At 42.3% G+C, this 19,271-nt stretch overlaps 1 protein-coding gene across 2 annotated transcripts in view; it reads left to right on the top strand.

The window, feature by feature from the left end:
- ARFGEF1 (ADP ribosylation factor guanine nucleotide exchange factor 1) overlaps positions 1 to 19,271 on the top strand; it is a 4,299,619-nt gene that overhangs the window by 2,600,110 nt on the left and 1,680,238 nt on the right. For both annotated transcript variants that reach the window (XM_044067163.1, XR_006364243.1), the window contains exon 23: positions 13,435 to 13,525. In XM_044067163.1, the coding sequence (XP_043923098.1) occupies positions 13,435 to 13,525 (91 nt within the window). The remainder of the gene's footprint in view (positions 1 to 13,434; positions 13,526 to 19,271) is intronic.

The following is a 19,271-nucleotide window of genomic DNA, read 5'->3' on the forward strand; positions in this document are numbered from 1 at the left end:
GTACAGGAGATACGTTTGGAAGGAACTGAGCATGTGAATCTGATAAAGAAATGTTTCAGGATGGTTATTCAGTAGAATACCTTGGATTAGTTATTGAATACAATTCTCCCTTTGGGATATACCTTACTTCAACATATCAAACAACTAGAAGGACCTCAGAGATTCCTAATTAAGATTATCACTGGCACTACATTTCCAGAAAAGACAGATTCACAAAAAAAAAAAAAAGAAATTAACTTCCTGTAAACATAAACATATATTTTCATACCTCACACTAGCAATCAATACTATAACCCTAAACATTTGCAAATTCACATACACATCCACTACTAATCCCCTTTCATGTCTAATGAGCATAGCATCCTTGAAATTCACATTTTACTTTCATATACAAAATAATGACAGCAGTACACAAATCTCTTCCTAAGGAACAAATAACTTCCACCCCCCCCAAATAAAACACAAATTGCTCTTTATTTCGTATATCTTTAATATCTAATAAAGCTATTATGCAAAAATGCAACAACTTTATTCCAGTTCATTGTTACTAGTTTTCTTAAATTCCCAGCTATGCTATTAACATTGCTAGCCAGTGTAGATAAAGTACCTATCCTCTTGTGTTGTGCTCTTTCTGCCATGTCTTTCTTCTTTTTTTCTTTTGGGTGCTGTATTTCCAGTAATACCTCCTTCCTCGTCTTTATTTACCTGTTTACTACTCTCCTCTTCCCCTTTAGATTATAGCACTTAATGTTTAATCTAATGTTGTCAATCTTCACTTAATCCTTGACAGTGGGTTCAGTTCCGAACCTTGGAACTAACCTGGCTGTTTTTCTCAGCTCGTGCCCTCCAAAAACTCTCAAGTTAAGCTCTACGTATAATGCTCCTTTCAAGAATACCTCAGATCTCATTTGCCACTTTCTAGTGCCAGACGTTTTCTCTCGTCAATCTCTTGAGTGACAGCTTTTGTTCAAAAAAACTGTAAGTTTGTAATGACCTTTTTCTGTCCGAGACTTTCTTATTCCACTACCCAGCTCCTCTTTAGTGTCTGTTAAGAGTTTTATCCTTTCCCCCTTTCTACCAAATCGTTAAACCTAATATACCATTGCTGGTACCTCTTCCCCTTTACCTTGGCCAGTATTTCTTAAGTACCATTGTTGGTAAATCTTTCTACCTTTTTTTTCCAGATATGTATATCTATATATATATATATATATATATATATATATATATATATATATATAGATATGTATATCTATATCTAGATATGTATATCTATATCTAGATATGTATATCTATATCTAGATATGTATATCTATATCTAGATATGTATATCTATATATGTATATATGTGTATATATGTGTGTGTGTGTGTATATATATATATATATATATATATATATATATATATATATATATATATATGCACACACACACACACAGATATATAAATTAAAAAAAAAATCTTTATTCACAAACTCCTAATTCCTCAACTGTGTGTGTGTGTGTGTGTGTGTGTGTGTGTGTGTGTGTGTGTGTGTGTGTGTGTGTGTGTAAGGTTGTGATAGGAACAAATCTAAAGGTATTTATGGTTTCAAAAGATGCCAGAAGTGTGACAGAAAAATCCCAAATTCATAAGGATACTTTCTTTGTGTCTACTGTTTGGGTGCTATGCATCTCCAGTAAGACTGTGCGATTTGCCACAGTTTTAGTCATCGGGCTCTAGTAGACTGTAAAAATAAGCTTATTTTGAAACGGCTGCTAAAATCTGACTTTGGCAAGGCCTTATCTGTATCAGAATCGTAAGACAGATGTCAGTTCTCCTTCCTCCTCCAGTAAACTTGAAAAATCTAAGAGGAGACATTTAGTTCTGTCAGTCTTATCGGACCCACCTTCTGAAATGTCAAAAATGTCCACGATTCTAGTAGCAGTCTCGGGTCTGATGGGAAAACAGATTGTAGCTTTGGTGGCATCAGTGCCTGTCTCTGCACTGACTACATTGGCACCGACTACTGTTTTGGTCTCCCCCACTTCAGTGCCTTCTAAACCCTTGGTTCCCTCTGCCTCAGAATCGAAGGAGTTTTTCTTCAATAGGCCCAGAACGAGGTATTCAGCATCCATAGACCCCTTTTCTGACCATCCTCTCAGTCTCTTTCTAGATAGACTAACTCCCAGGTCTCCTTCATTTTCCTTGGTCTGATCCACCAAGAGCTTAACTGAATATGATATCATGAGATTGGTGGACCAGCTCCTTATGGCAAGGGGATTACCTTCTTTGGTTCCTAGCATTCGTAGCTCTGGAACCTTATCATTTCCCACACCAGATTTTGTTCCTCCTCCGACTCCAGCTGAGTCTTCAGAGTTCCCGGTATCAACCCTTCCTGTCACCACTGTTTCTGTGCTGGTCAGAGCTTCTTCTCTGGCACTGATAACTGCCTTGCATTCTTTGGGGTTGTCAGACCCAGAAACCTCTTGGAGTCAAAGCTTTGTTGCCGGGTCTAGGGGGTATGGTTCCACTCCAGCTTTTTTGGAGCCATACATGCCCCTTGGTGCATTGGCACATGTTAGCTCGATGCTGGCTTCAGCTTCGGACATGGCTTCCATGGTGCGGGGTGGGATCACAGTTCCAAAGGAAGCTGTTTCATTTCTGGGCTCCCATCCCTCTACTGGGGAGACCTGCCTTCTGGGTCATGGAGAGGGCCTTGTCCATTGCAGGCAGTCAGTCTATGCCTCCCTTGTTGGACCAGAGATTTTATCCTTCCCCTCAACTGGAGCTCCATTCAGTCTCTAGCCTGGGGCAGCAGGCACAGAAGACTCATAGGTTCATAGGTTCATAGATTAGTACTAATCTAACTGCCCTTGCGAGCCATTTTAAGCCTAGCCAATTATCCCCTTGTGAGACTCAAACCCTGCACCATGTGTTTCTAAGGCAAACACCTTAACCATTAGGCCACCCTCCCAACTCAGGATTTAATCACTGATTAAACCCAGATACCTCCACGGCCCATCCCACTGAGGAGGTACCCATGAAAAGAAAGTGCAAGAGGAAGCACCTAGACTCCCCTGAAGAGTTTTCCACTGAGGATACTGATTTCGATGAAGGGGAAGATTTCCCAAAGTCACCCCTGGAAGATGTCTCCTTTGAAGACATCCTAGAAATCCTAAAACAGAGGGGCGGCTGGACTTCCCTCCATCCTTCCTCAGAGGAATCTGTTTTCATGCCTGACCGTCTAGCTCTTGGGTGTGTGCATGCACTGGTGATCTCATTTAAATGATTGCTCAGTGGGCATGGAAAATACTAGACTCCATTGAGCCACTTCTAAAGAGAGCAGACAGGATCTTATCAGCCTCTCAGGATCAGCAGACTCCATTGTGAGACACACAGATGTGTCTCTCACCAGGCTGGATAAGGAGAAAGTCACAGTTAGATGGTTGTCAGGTGACAGAATCTGCCATCTCACACATGCACTCAAGTCTCTCAACAGCAGGAACTGTTATGACTCTGTCATAGTCCATGTTGGCGTGAATGACTTGAGACATACCTTCCTGGACTATATGAAGAGAGACATGATTTAGCTCACTGAATATGTATCCCAGGCAGGTATGTCCCTAGCCTTAAGCAGCATTCTATCGTCACCCAGAATGATGCCTCAATACAAACAGAAAATGATTGATTTTAACAATTGGCTTAGTTTCTGGTGTCATTCCAGGGGGATCCAGACCTTACAGCCTGGGAAGGTATGATCGACAGACCATGATGCTTTTGCTAGAGATGGCCTGCATCTGTCTCACTTGGACTTCGGGCTTCTGGCAAAGGCCGTTGCCCCCCCCCCCCCACATAGTGCCTTTTTTAGAAAAAGTCACGAGGTCACTAGTACGAACATCAAAATTTCAACATACCGCAAATTGAAGGTCATGCTGCTAAACACTAGGAGTCTAAACATGAAACTGCACTAATTGCAAGCATTCTTAACCCCGGAAGATGCTGATATTTGTGCAGTCACAGAAACCTAGTTCAAAGCTGCGGAGAGCACCCCAGCCTTACCTGGTTTCTGACCCTATCATACATTCAGACCCCAAACTGTGGGCAGCAAATCCAAAGGAGTGGAGTTTTAATATATATCAAGACACACACACACCTCCAGGCTGATCAAACAGTATGAAGCTCAGGACAGACACTCCAGGTGCGGTTAACTGTTGACAAGACTCAGGATGCCCACTCCACCTGTCTGAAACACTTCAAATCTATCAAGATTCAACCCTTTACCCTGATCCTGGGTGACTTTAACGGGTCTATATCGTATGAGCAAATCACACAAATTGCGAATGCTCATAATATCAAATGTACTGGACCTCGAACTTCCTATTGTGGGGGGGCTGTGCCCCCCACACCCCCCGCTAAATATATATTCCACCTCCGAGATCGCACTAAAGTGAGGAAAGGGCAACGATCCCATTCTTCACTGTACCACGATCTCAGAAAAAGCACGTTGAGGTCCAGTACGTTCGATATTATGAGCGTTCACAATTTGTGTGATTCGCTCATATGATATAGACCCGACTTTAACTACCTAACCATAGATTGGAAAAACTACTCATGCCAGAACACAAATGCCCAGAGATTCCTCAATTGTATCAATGCAAATGCCTTGGAACAGCTAGTCGATACCCCACAGGAGGTGATAATATCTTGGAGTTGATATTAACCAACATGAGTTGCCACTGCAGCACCCCTACAGTATCATCCTTCCTGGTAAGATCTGACCATAAAGTGGTCACTTTCGATGTCACCATCTTCCCTGTCCCCATCTCTAGCTAGGGTCAAACAAAAAAACTTCTCCATAGCTGATTACAACCTCCTGAGGGATGGTATATCCCCTACTCCTCTGTAGGAACTGGCACCAATGCCGAAATCTACACCAAAGTACTATATGAGCATTTATACAGATACATGGAATCATGAATACCCAACAGGACAAAATCATCCTCCGCAAGGAAGAGTAAACCTGTCTGGTGGATATCTGCAATAAATAAACAGTATAACAAAAGGAAAAAAATGCTGTCCAAGACCAAGAAGGAGCAGTGCCCAATTGGAAGCAATCTCTGTTTAGTCTGAACAAGCAAATAAGAGAGCTAGTGAAATCCTGTATAGACGATCATAAGGCCTTCTTCAAATATGTCCGCAGTCTCAAAGGAAACAACTAGATCTGTTCAGAACTTGTGATAAAGGACACCACATAGACAAATAATGTAAATATAGCCAACCTCTGGCTGACTGATTCAGCAAAAACTTCACCCCTCTGTCCCAGTATCAGTAAATCAGGACATCCCCAGTACCTGCCCCCCTCCCCTTATCTCTAGGGAAGAGGTCATCACTGCCCTGTCAAAGGCAAAAAAATGCAGCCTCCATGGGACCCGATTACATCCCAGGCTGCATCCTACATGAACTCAGACATGAACCTACAGCACCATTAGGCACCCTATTCAACCAAAGGCTTTGTCCCAGTGAAGTGGGAGGACAGCCACTGTCATCCCTTTACACAAAGGTCCACCCATCTGGGAAATTATATACCCGTCAGCCTACCTAGCCTAACCTGCAAGGCCATGGAATGGATTATCATGGACTTCATTAACAGGGACATTGACAACCTCCAAACACTCGACCCCACACAGTTTGGCTTTGTCAAGGGTAGGTCATGTCTGTTAAATATGGTTGACTTCTTTGAGACAGTCACCAAAGCCATGGATGAGGGGAGGACGGTGCACACCAGCTACCTTGACCTGACAAAAAACCTTTGATACTCTTCCCCACTCGGGCATAACAGATAAACTCTCTCAACTAGACATTGATCTGTATGTTACCAGATGGGTAGCAAACTGGCTCACTAACAGAACCCACCAAATCAAAATAGGGGAAGCCTCCTCAAGCAGTAGAACCATAATGAGAGGTGTCCCCCAGGGATCAGTTGTAGGGCCTCTGTTATTTGAGATATACATTTCTGAGGTGCAGGTCCAAGTTTGCAGATGACTGCAAGCTGGGCATGGTCATCAATTCCCCATCTCCAAGAGGGTCTCACCCAAACAAATGACTGGTGCCAGAAACATAGCATCAAGCTCAATGCCAAAAAATTGCATCATCATCCCCTTGGGGAAGGTGATGTTCCCACATAATATCACACTAGTAACAATGTCCTAAGCACGCAGTCAGTCGTGAGGGATTTGAGCACCCAGGTTGATAGCAACCCCAATTTTTTCCACAATGTTGCTTCCGTTGTATGGAAAGCTTTCTACATGGCCCACCTCATAAGTAAGGGTATCTCATCTAAGGGCAAGGAGGTCATAACATCCATGTATTCTTTCCGTATAAGGCCAGTTATTGAGTACAGTGCCCCCTTCGGCATGTACCTCGCAAAACCCATGCAGCAGCTGGAGAGACCACACAGGTTCCTCACCAGGAGAATCCAGGGCCTTGAACATTTATCCTACACAGATAGGCTAAAAGCCCTGGCCCTGTACTCAGTTTCATACAGACTCCTAAGAGGTGACCTCTGTCTGGCATACAAAACAATCTCAGACCCCGCCTTGATGGGACTGCTGCATATCCGATTTGTGTCCCAGAGACTCCCCCATCTGTGGAATAGACTCCTTCTCCACGTCAAGCAGAGTACCTCATTATCCCTTTTTAACCACACCCTGGGAAACTGGATGGGAAACAGGAAATACAGTTTTGGGATTCCACTTGTGTCCCTGCTGGACAGGGGCTTTGGGTGTTGTCTTGCCTAAACATGGGCTAAACTCTTGTCTAGGGCCAGTAGCCTAGTAACTTCCTATGATCATATTCCTATGATAAATGGTTTTATAAGTGGAACTGTTAAGTACTCATTTGAATGTTTGTCTTGGGTAATGTGATTAAGTCATGTGACTTGAAGTCCTGGTATAAAAGTGTGTGAAATCTATTTTTCACAGTTCTGTTGAAGTCTGTGCTAAGTTTTGTACTTGAAAGCATTGGACAGTGTCTTTAAAATTTTAGATTTATTTCCCGCATGTATTTCAAGTGTTTTTTGGTTTGTTCATAGCTTATAGTAGGCTGATGGAGAGTTGTTTTTTCTTTCTTGTTTGGATGACTTGCTTATCTTTGCAGAGTTGTCTCCCAGTTGTCAATGTTGTGTAACATGGGTTTCAGCTCTTCTGACCAGTGTGGGATTCCATATCAATATTCAGTAATCCTCCTTGACCTCTTCACACTGGATTGTTTTTTGATGCAGGAAAGTTTGGAGTTTTATCTGGAAATCTTCCTAAGCTTCTCATTTCAGTCTCAAACTTCAGCCATAGAGTTTCTCAGGATTCTGGAGTTTATGCGCATCTACTTTTTCATGATTCCTCTCGCTAGGTTGTATATGAGAAGGATTCTGTTGTATCTAAAAAAACACATGGACCCAACACTTGCATCCTTTAGATACCTATCTTGGGCTTTGTATTAATGGAACTGCACTGGCGAACACTAGTTATACAAACAATTATGTGTTCTCCCATTTTCTTCTTAACTTATTGCATCTGATACCTCCAGGTGCATCTGCAGTTAACTCCTACTGACACCTCTAGGCGTCAAATATTGCTTGTTCATATTTGCATCAGTAGTTCTAAAACCATGCTTTGTGCAAGGTTTTAAAAGGTGTCATGTTAAAGCTTACACAATACCAAACTCAGCTGCATTAATATTTGACCTCTGTCTAGTGCAGGTACATGTTTCTAAATATCTCGACAACCAAGTAACCCAGACAGAACTCATTAGCCTCATATGAAAGCTCTCACCTAGATTAATAAAATGCCGCTAACAGTATGTGTGTAACTTGAGTGATTTCTGAGATAGTGTAAGTTGTTTACAAAATATTAAGCTTTTAATAGTTACTATATTTACTGTGACGTATAAAATTCTGTTTAAGCTCTAGAACCTAAAGAATACTACCACTATAAAAAGAGTGCTGAAGAGTTGGCCATTTATACTTCTTTCATAATCCCTATGGTTCCAGAGATACGAATATGTGTATGAAATGTGAGGACATGATTTGATTCTGTCAAAAGGCTTAGGCTCTACCCATTGGAAGTGACAGAGCAAACATCCTGAGCTCCATTGGAGTGAATGAGTTTAAGCCTCCAGTTAATCTGTGTCTGCAGATACATCCAAAGTTCTTTGGGGGGCAGTGACTGTGAGGATAAATCTACAGTGCCTGTGGGATTCTTCAGGCAGACGAAAGCACATTATTTTGAAAGAGATATGGGCTGTCTTTAATCTCTCCATCATCTATGGTGCATTGGAGCTCTCCTGATGATTACAGACAACACCAGAGTGATGTACATGAAGAAGCAAGGAGGCACAAGGTCGTATTCTCCATACAAGCTGGCTATGATTGCTTGGGAGTTAACTCTTCAGCATTCTTTAACCCAGCAAGCATATTTCATTGTGTCGGAGCAAAACATGGTGGCCAACAAATTGAGCAGGACCAGGACAGACCCTCATGAGTGCAGTTTGAACTAGGAGGTCTTCTGGGTATTGCTCCAGTTCTGGAGAACAGTTCAATTACATCTGTTGGCCTCGTTTCAGAACAGGCAACTTTATACCTTTTTTCATTCCCTTGCAGAGAAGGTTTCTTTATGTATTTCCACTGATATCCAGGGTAATTCTGAGGATTCAGGAGGACTCTCCAAACATATTTGCTGTGATTCCCTTTTGCCCAAGGCAATATTGGTTCACCTTTTTTATGAAACTGACCAAGGGCAACTACCACAGGCTTCCTCACTATCTGGATCTACTCACACAAGATGGAGGAGTAAATCATCTTAAATTATCTGCTTGAAGTAGTGTCTACCCAATACCCAGTTTGAGTTGCAAGCTGTCATGGTGGGCTAGCCCTATCTGATCTGCATTTGGGATAGGGTGTCAGTAAAAACAAATCCTTCCCTTATGCCCAAGGTTGTTTCAGAGTTCTGTGAGTCAGGCCATCAGTCTCCCGGTGTTCTGTCCTAACCCTCAGAACCATGGAGAAAGGGCTACTTATGCTATAGACATGCGTAGGCAGCTCATGTACTAGCTTGACAGTACCAAATCCTTTAGAAAAACCAATTGGCTATTTATTTCTTATGTGGGGGCTAAGAGTACAACCCATGCCAAAAGGATTATTTCCAGTTGGATGGCCGTGGCTTTTGCCTTTTGTTATACTCACCATGATAAACCACTTCCAAGCAGTGTTAAGAAGGAATCTCAGAGGGTCTTGCCTTGTTTGATGGTGTATTGGAAAGGGATGGACTGTAGGAACTTTCTAGAGACAGCTACATGGTCCTTTCTATATACCCATAAAATAAATTGCATTCTGGATTCTTTTGCCTAGATCCGGGACCATTTTTGCTAGGACTGTTCTCCAGGGGCTCCTGGATCTGTACACTCCTCCCAGATTGGGTAGGCTTTGGCAGTTGACCTATGTAGATGAAATTGCTTGCAACAGTAGGAATGATGAACATAGTGCAGCTGTGTAAGATGCAGTTTACCAGTAACAGTAGATGTTCAAATTCCTCACTGCTGCAGTAGCCCCACCCACCCACCTTCCCTCCTAACAGTAGATAAGAGTTACGGTTGGGAAATAGTTTGATGGTTATTTCCAGTTTGTTTAGTTTAGAATGAATATGCTACTTAACTTTTAAGCAAAAAAGTCCTGAAGATTTTCTACTGTGACTTCTGATTTTCCCTCTTCAGGGCTATCCAATCAGCAGTCGGAGTAGAAGTATGATAGGGAGCAAAAGCTTTTGGAAGCTGGCTGTTGTTTCTTGGGCAAGACGCAACCCATATAGCCTAAAAGGCTACCACAGCAGTACAGGATTCATACAGCTACTGTTATGGGCAAGTGCAACTTACACAATTATACTTTCTTCATATTTAAACATACTGTTGTTGCTTTGGTGATTACCCCCTTGACCATAAAGAAAGTGAAAGAAATAATGACCCCTGTAATGTGTTTTAGCCTGATGCTGTCCCAATGGCATTGATTACAGTAATGTAATTGATAGTTATTTAGTAATTTGATTCATAGCAATGAAGGATAGGCAGAGTGCCAGACGGTTTACTATCATAATGTAGAGTGCAGGTTCGGCGAACATGGGAATGTTGAAAGTCATTGGGCTGCTTCCCTTGTTGCCGACCTGCACTGTGAGTGGACAGTACAGCAAATGCCACTGTGCATTCACACATATGTAGTCGACGTTTCGACTAGAGATCGCACTACAGTGGAGATCAGGAAATTACCCTTTTCCCCACTGTAGTGTGATCTCAGAGTGGGAATATATAATTTGCAGGGGGTGTGGGGGTGCAGTCCCCCACATGGCGGGTGCATGGGGGCTTGCTCCCTTGCAAAAATGTTACATCACAAAATTTGCAGTAATGAAGTGCAAACACAATGTCAAAAGTGCGAATGCGATCCTTTCGCTACATGCACTTTGACATTCCAACCTAATTAGTATGCAGGAAGTGGTTTTGCGAAGGCGATATTTTGAAAGTATTACGTTGTGCCACTCGAACATTTGATAGTAAACATTGCCAGACATTCCACTGCTGTCACTGTGTGACCCACTTTTTCTTCTTGATTGCTGTTATTAAAACTTTACTATATATATCAGTCTGCTTCTGTCATTTATAGCCACACAGCCTGCTCTGATAACTGTACTTATTGAAGAAAAGATAATGCTTAATGCTTACCTCTCATAACAAAAAAGAACTTAGTTGAATTGTCCTGTTTACTAGATGAGAAGGGGGGATTAGGGTAAATAGGATACTGCTTTACTTTGTTGATACTCAGATTTCTTTCTTTCTGGTAATATCAGTTCTAGTATTGTGAATACTAGTAATAAGCGAATGAGTGAGGTTTTAATCCCTTACAGACACCTTTTTTCTGAGGACACGCTAAAAGTTCTGCAGGAGGTCAGCAAAACCTACAACTAGGAAGTCCTACATTTCCAAATGGAAAAGGTTTTCCATCTGATGTCATAAAATGGACCTACAACCATTGTTAGTTGATGTCCCGGTGGTCTTGTCCTATCTGTGTGAATTATTGAGGGATGGGTTGTCCTGTTCTTTGGTATAGGCTCACCTTTCAGCCATATCTGCTTGTCTGCCTATGACTTCACCTTTGGCCTCTAGGTTAGAGGTAGAACTGTTCCTTAAAGGTGTCCTTCATATCAGACCACCAAGGAAGCCAATACCTCCTCCTTGGGATCTCAGTTTTGCGCTGGAGAAGCTTACACTGGGACCTTTTGAACAAGCAAGCTTCTCTTCCCTACAGCATTGTACCCGGAAGACTGTTTTGTTAGTGGCCATTACCTCTGCTAGAAGGGTCTTAGAGTTACAAGCCCTGATGTCCAATCCTCCCTTCACTGTCTTTCATAGAGACAGGTTTCCCGCCGTGGTAACCCCTCCTTCATGCCCACAGTGGTTAATGAGTTATCCCTATGTCAGTTCATTAACTTCCCTACCTTTTTCCCCTCACCTCGGTGTCACAGTGAGAGAATATTGCACACCTTGAATGTGCACAGGTAGCTCAGATACTGCCTTGACAAAACCAAGCAGATTTGCAAATCTGACTGCCTGTTTGTCTCTTACCACCCAAGAGTTCTGGGTAAGTCTGTTTTCAAGCAATCTGTTTCCAACTGGATTTCAAAAGCCACTTGCTTTTGTTAGTTGTCAAATTGTAAGACCCTTGCTTCTCCTGTGAAGGCCCATTCTACTAGAACAGTTTCTTCCTTGGGGGCATTCTTTAAAGGTTTGGACATTGGTTCCATACTGGAGACAGCTACATGTCTTCTGTCCATACTTTCAATAAACACTACTTGCTTGACACCATCTCTAAGTCCAGAGCTGGGTTTGCAAGAGCAATCCTGCATGGATTTATTGAAAAAGCATTAGCTAATCCTCCTACCAGCCTCTCCCAAGCTTCAGCTTTGGCATTCTCCCTCATGTTATGAATACTGCAGCATATGAACAGAAAGACATAGAATAGTTGTGTAAAATCTTACCATAACCATAGATGTCCTTCTCTTCTATATGTTGCAGTATAGCTTTCCCCACCCTGCTTTGCCCCTGATGCTTGTTTAGTTTCCTGTTGATATGCTTCTCAGCTAGAATCTCAGGCTGGTGCTGGCTGGCATATAGTCCCTGAGGTAGGTGCATGCTGACGTCTGCTTTATACCCAACGTCTCTTGTGGGATAGCATGTACCTCTCAGTAACATTAAGGCTTTTGGATACTGGCTGAACGTACGAGTCAGCTGGAGGCAGACTCCCTTATGGTAGGAATACTGCATCATATAGAAGAGAAGGACATCTGTGGTTATGGTAAGATCTTATACAAAAATGATTTCTTTTTTATAACTATCATTAGTCCAGCATTACATAAATTGCTCAATTCCTGCCTTCCCTTAAACCTCTCAACTCTTCACAACTTTTGTTTTATTGAAGTACATAATTAGTAGCTGTGGTGCATGTTTTATGTTTTGGAAGGTTAACAGTTTACACAGGTGTTGGTAATTTTTACCATAAGCATAACAAGTCGTATTTGACCTGAAAAACTGACATCTCACAGACGAGATTTGAAATTTTTGTCTGAGGCAGAAAAAAAATCACCACTGATGTACCTTGCTGTAACATCTGTGTCAGAGACAGTAGTAGAAAGGTGGCATAATATAGACTGTTCGTAGAGAAAGTGAGTCTTATTGTCAGATGAATGATGTTCTGACTTCTAAATACAGCCACCATAACTATATTAGACTTTTCCTTTAGTAGTGACATCAATTTTATCTTCTAGGTTCCACCTAATTTGTCATTGAGTTCTTGTGTCCATCACATTTAATTTTCCATGTGAACTTGCTTCATAGTATAGCTATAGCTCCTGAAAGAAACTATATTTCTGAATATGTATTCATCTTCAGGTTTACCGATCCTTTCTCCACCTCCCAAAGTAAGTGAAATCCACTGGGCATGTTTTACCAGCTTCTTCCTCCAGAATTGGAATTTTCTATAATCTTCAATAAGAAAGAACTGGAAAGGGTAATGGCAGCTATTTGTTTTATACTCAGTGGGCAAATTTGTCTTTCCAGTGTAATTATACTTCAGTGAGAAGTGTTAAGAAAAGGTTAATATGTAAAAAGATTCAAATGTAGATGTTCATCTGTGGTTGATTCTTATACTTGTTTTTACCAGGTGACTTAGGAATAAGGATCCAGTATTACGGTACATACTTTTCATTTTAGTACATTTGTGCCCTACAGGTATGGCTTGCAAATTAAGTGTGTGCATTTGCCTTTTAAAATAAACTTTACTGTTTTTTTTCTTAAGTAATCATACTAATGCTTTAGAAAGTGACTAAAACATTTACTTGTTTTTTTAAAAAAAAAAACAGTTGGAGGTACCGTGGATCGAAAGCAGATTGCCAGTATTCAGGAATCCATTGGAGAGACCAGCTCACAGAGTGTTGTTGTAGCTGTAGACAGGTACTGCTGCTTTTCTCTTCCTTCTTTTTAAAGTGGTACTGTCACATTTAGTGCCTTTTTCTTTGCATGTACTTTAGTGATAGTTGATGGAATTTCTGCTGCTTAGTGTTGGTTAATTTTCCAAACACATGAAAAATCATGGTTTAGAATGTTATGTATTTACTGTATTTATTTACACGTTTTACAATGTTATTTTATTTATTTACACACGTTTTATCTGGTACATAGTTAACATTAGCTTAGGTCTTACCTCACTTTTATGTTAAACCCAATACAGTAAGTCCAATTTTCTTAGTTATGGATTAAAACTTGCACACACAGCAGTATGAAGTACATAATCAAAACTTAGACCCTCACTCTTGGGAGTCCATTACAGTGAGCCAGGCAAAGCTAAGGCTTCACAGGATGTAGCTAGCAGGGGTTAAGTGTTACTGCCAGAATGGAATGTTGCATTTCTCTTCAGGCATTTGAAATAAAAGCTGTGTTGGATGCCACATACTTATGTCACAGTGATGAATCATTAACAATTTAGAGTACATGACTTGGCATCAGAAATGAAGACAATGTCAGCTGTTGCTGTTTTTGAGGTGTTGATGCTTCCTGTCTGCTCCCTAGCGCTTGCCTTTTTTGATTTTTTTTTCTATTTTTTGTATCAAACCCACTTCAAAAACTAAGAGAGGTGCCTGATATACAAACTGCTACAACTGGACTGGTGAAAAAAAATGAACATGAGCCTGTGAAGCTGTAAGAAAGTGCAGACAGATCTGCTTTAGTGTGGAATCATTGACTTTTTTTTCTACTTGCTGTTCACTATCAAACCTGCTGGCCAACAAGCCTCATCCCTAACTGGACTTGATCCTTTTTATTTCCCTATAGGTAAGTTTTGCCATCCCAGGATAAGAGCCATCCAGAAGGACCATCATTCTTGGACCTATGAGGATGCTTGGTCTTTGCTGGTGTAATGGCAATGATGGGATATGATACAAGTCCTAACCTTTCCCTTAGCTGTTGGGAGAGTCATGGATGTAAAGTTAGTGTAAGCCACCATGTCCTTTCCTGTGCAAGTGCGTGTACCCATGTGTCTATGATAAGGGTTGCTGTGTTTGTTTCTTGATGACAGAACACCTGCCTCTGGGCCATCCTTTGCTCAGTGGCTCTTCTGTGTAGAATTGTGGTATTGGATGGTCCCATTTGCACAACGCCCCCCCACAGGAGAGGCAAATCCATCATCCCCATCCTTGTACCCTGGCCATCCTTCCATTGAGATTTCTTCTCTGAGGAATTTTAATATTGGATAATCCTAGTGCCTCCCCAACACATATAGAGGAAAGACATCTCTATTCTCCCCATGCCATTTCCAAAAAACACCCAGGCTGCTGCATGAACTCAGGTCATCTGGACCATAGTCTGAGCTTTATTCCTCTATGCCAATGGGGCTGGCAGAGATGCTAGAAGGGCTATAGATCATGAGGGAAAAAGAGGAGAATTGGCTACAGCCATAGTCACATCAATGTGCCATCAAGTGCCACATTCAAAATGAAACCACTGGAAATGTTCAGTTTTGTGAAGCCAAAAGACAAAGAGAAGTGGATAACAGTGTTTGAAATATTGCATTTGGCAAGCCTCCTCTAAAACAATACTTGAATTTACTGCACTGGAGTAGAAGCTAATGACATACTAAGAGACAGAGTTTAACAGAAGGTGAAAGCAGATTTAAGGCAGCAGAAGAGACTGTGAAGAAGTTCTTTCCTCCAAGAGTGTGACAACAAGAGAGGATGAACTTTACTCAGAGTGCAACTATCTGCAGAAATAGTGGAGTCTTGTATCACTGTAGTGCATAATTCAGTAGAAAACTGTGACTGTGACTGTGGTCTACCAGCACCTACAGGACTGCATGGATCAGGCAATCCCAAACAAAACAAAGACTCTTTGTACCAAAGGCAAGCGTCCAGTCTGGTGGACCCCAGCCATAAACAAGCTCTACAACAAAAGGAGGAAGCTACTACAAGATAGAGCAAAATCCTTAAAAGGTAAGACACCTTTGATCATTATAAGTAAAAAACTAAGAGCTCTCATAAAATCATCCAAGGCAAATTTTGAGAGAAAAATCGCTAAGGACTCAAAAGACAATCATAAGGCCTTCTTTAGCTATGTTAGAAACCTGGGAGGAAACTCCCAGATATGCTCAGAATTAGTTCAAAATGATGTGAAAATTACTGAACCTACAGACATTGCCAACATACTGGCTGACAGGTTCAGTGCAAACTCCCCCCCCCCCAAAAGGAGAGATATCTATACCAGAGGATTGTAGCCCCCCAAACATCTCTAACGCCCAGGTGAGAACTGCTCTCTCCAAGGCGAAAAACACAGCATCCATGGGACCAGATGGTGTCCCCGGCTGTGTGCTCCATGAACTCAATGAGGAATTAAACCCGCAGTTAGGACAGCTGTTTAATCTTAGCCTCACCACAGGATACGTACCCAAGGAGTGGCGCACGGCAACTGTGGTCCCACTTCACAGAGGCGGTGCCTCCACTGACCCTGGAAATTACCGTCCCATCAGCTTGACAAGCCTGATCTGCAAAGCCATGGAGAGGATCATAATGGAACTCATAAATAAAGACATAGGGAACTTGCAGACTTTGGATCCAACCCAGTTTGGCTTTGTCAAAGGCAGAGCATGCCTTTTAAACTTGGTTGACTTTTTCGAAACAGTCACCAAGGCCATTGATGAGGGAAAGGCAGTCCATACAGCCTACCTCGACCTGGCAAAGGCTTTCGACACAATACCCCACTCAGGTATCATTGAAAAACTCATCAGCTTAAATGTAAACCCATACATCACAAGATGGGTTGCAAACTGGCTAAGTGACAGAACCCACAGGGTGAGAGTTGCTGGCGCCATGTCAGACTCAAAGCCTGTCACAAGTGGTGTCCCACAGGGCTCAGTCCTGGGCCCACTCTTGTTCGGCATCTACTTTTCTGAAGTACAAACAAACACAGGAGGGTTATGGCTGACAAAGTTTGCAGATGACTGCAAACTGGGCGCCATAGTCGAAAACACATCTGACACAGATATCGTTCAGAAGGGTCTCACAGAAACGGATAACTGGTGCCAGAGCCATGGCCTAAAGTTAAACGCCAAGAAATGCATAGTCATACCCTTCGGGAAAAACAAGGTTACCCCTAGCTACCATATAGGTGGCAATCCACTGAACACAGAAGAAGTTATCAGGGATCTGGGGACCCAGGTTGACAGTAACCTTTCGTTTGACACTCATGTTGCTAAAGTAATTAGGAAGACCTTCTACATTGCCCACCTGATCATGAAGGGATTCACATCTAGATCAAGGGAGGTCATCGTCCCCCTGTACTCATCACTCATCAGACCAATGATTGAGTACAATGCCCCATTGGGAATGTATCTGACCCGACACCTGCAGCAGCTGGAAAGGCCCCAAAAGTTCCTCACCAAAAGGATAAAGGGTCTCAAAAATATGTCTTATGCTGCCCGACTGAAAGAACTCCAGCTCTATTCAGTCGCTTACCGCTTGCTCAGAGGTGACCTGTGCCTGACATGCAAGGCCATGTCAAACCCAGATTTGATGAACATGCTTCACCTCAAAAAATCTAGATCCCTCAGAGCTACAAGGGCGGGAGACTTTAACCTTGACACTGTTATTAATAGGACGTGCTGGAGGGACAGATTCATCACCCAGAGACTCCATATGCTGTGGAACAAAATCCCGGTACATGAGAGGCAGAGCACCTCGCTGGCCTTGTTCAAGAGAAATCTTGACCAATGGATGGGAGATCACAGATATACCCCAGGGATTACCTCAGTGTCACTGCTTGACAGAGGCACAGCAAAATAATGGGCATAGTTTTCTTCAAACTAAAGGGGTGGCGAAAGCCACAAAACTCTGGGCTAGGCTTATAAATGCCCTTGGGCAGATAGCCTAGTATGAACCTATGAACCTATGAACTTCTTGTAGAACATGGTAGGCTAGTAGCTGGACTAAGAAACTGTTCATAGGTAGGTACTAGGCTATTGGCCCTGGGGCCTATACAAGCCCAGCCAAAAATGTACCCTGACTTTTGCCACCCAAGAAAATTATTTTCCTGTGTGTTATATTTGGGATAGCACAATCCATGCACTCATGTAAGTGCTTATAAAGTGCAATTGTATAGGATTCAGTAGTCGTAACTGTATTGTCCATCTGCATGGGTGTCATGAAGTTCACCACTTCTGTCTTAAGAAGCATGAAGTTGGCTTTGGAGAAATTTTTTACCATGGTTTCCTTAATGGGGGTGGGGCCAGGATGTGGCTATCTAGGGTAATTAGCTTATGGTCGAATCGGACCAGTGAGGCATTGACTTCAGGTGTGGAACACCGGTCACTCATGTTGGTAATGACTAGATCTAGGATATTGTTGCCACTGGTGGGGGTATGGATAAGTTGATCCAGGGCATTGGAGTTTATGAATTCCAGAAAGCGTTGAGCAAAGGAGTTGGTATATGAGTAGTTTTCCCAGTTAATGGTGGGGTAGTTGAAATCGCCCATTATTAGGGTGTTTGGTTGAACCCTAATATTTTCCAGTACATCAAGAAAAGAGGAGTGGGAATCCTGGGGCATGGTGGGTGATCTGTAGCAAGCTACAATTTGGATTGCAGTTTTGCCCAGAGTTAGTTGCACTTGGATAACCTCGGCTGCATTATGCTGAGCAACTAGCCTGGAGGTGTGGATATCCTTAATGAATATGGACATACCTCCATCTTTGGTGTTCCGGTCCAGGTTACATGGCCGAAAAGTGTGTTATGAGTTATAGCCCGGTAGTGCAGGGGTGCTCTTTGGAGTCTTGAACCAGGTCTCAGTCACTGCACAGATATCGATGTTCTCCATTTTAAGGAGTGCCTCGAGTGAGTGCATTTTGAGATTTAGACTTTTAGCATTGAGTAGCATCACCCTCAGTTTTTGCTTGCCTGTTCCTGTTACGGTAGTGAATTTGTCATTTGAACCTTGCCTAAAAAAGGCACTAAAGGGGCGGCAAGAACCTTAGCCAATATCCGGAATCCCAGGGGTGACAGGTGCAGGCCATCTCTGGCAAAGCATCGTGGTCTATCGACCATGTCATCCCAGGCAGACAGATACTGGATCCCTTTAGAATGGCACCAGAAGCTTAGCCAATTGTTAAAGTCAGAAAGAATGTTGTTGTACAAAGATTTGACCAGGGAAGAGTCAGAGAATATGGCAAGACATTGTTTTGCCAAAAGATACAAGAAAATGTGCTACGACTAAAAATGTTGAAGTGATTAATACCATTTTGACTAAAGCTGACAGATGGATGCTCACTGAAGCAAAGGACAGGCACAGAACCACAACAGATTGCACAAGCAGCAAAGAAACAGCCTTTGCAGCATTCTTGCCCACATATATTGGAATGAGGTCATCCTGAATGGCAGTGCCCAACCAAAAGTGCCACCTGCTCTTTCTACAGAAAGAAATGGCATATAAAAATATCTGCAAAACAGACAGATAGGTACACACTGTGAGAGCAGTAACATCCTTTTTCTTGAACAGCGAATGCAGGAAGTGAACTCTTGTCTGTCCAGCTGCTTATCAGATGTTACAAAATAAAATACAGACTAGATGCAGGAGCTAATGTAACAGTCAATATGCTTCAAATTTCAGTGGACACTGAAAGGCAGAGCAGTCCATACCCATGCACTAAAGCTAAAAAATGTC

This window comes from Protopterus annectens, chromosome 3.part1 (genome assembly GCF_019279795.1).
Source record: "Protopterus annectens isolate FY-2018-M chromosome 3.part1, PAN1.0, whole genome shotgun sequence".
Lineage (NCBI taxonomy): Eukaryota > Metazoa > Chordata > Ceratodontiformes > Protopteridae > Protopterus > Protopterus annectens.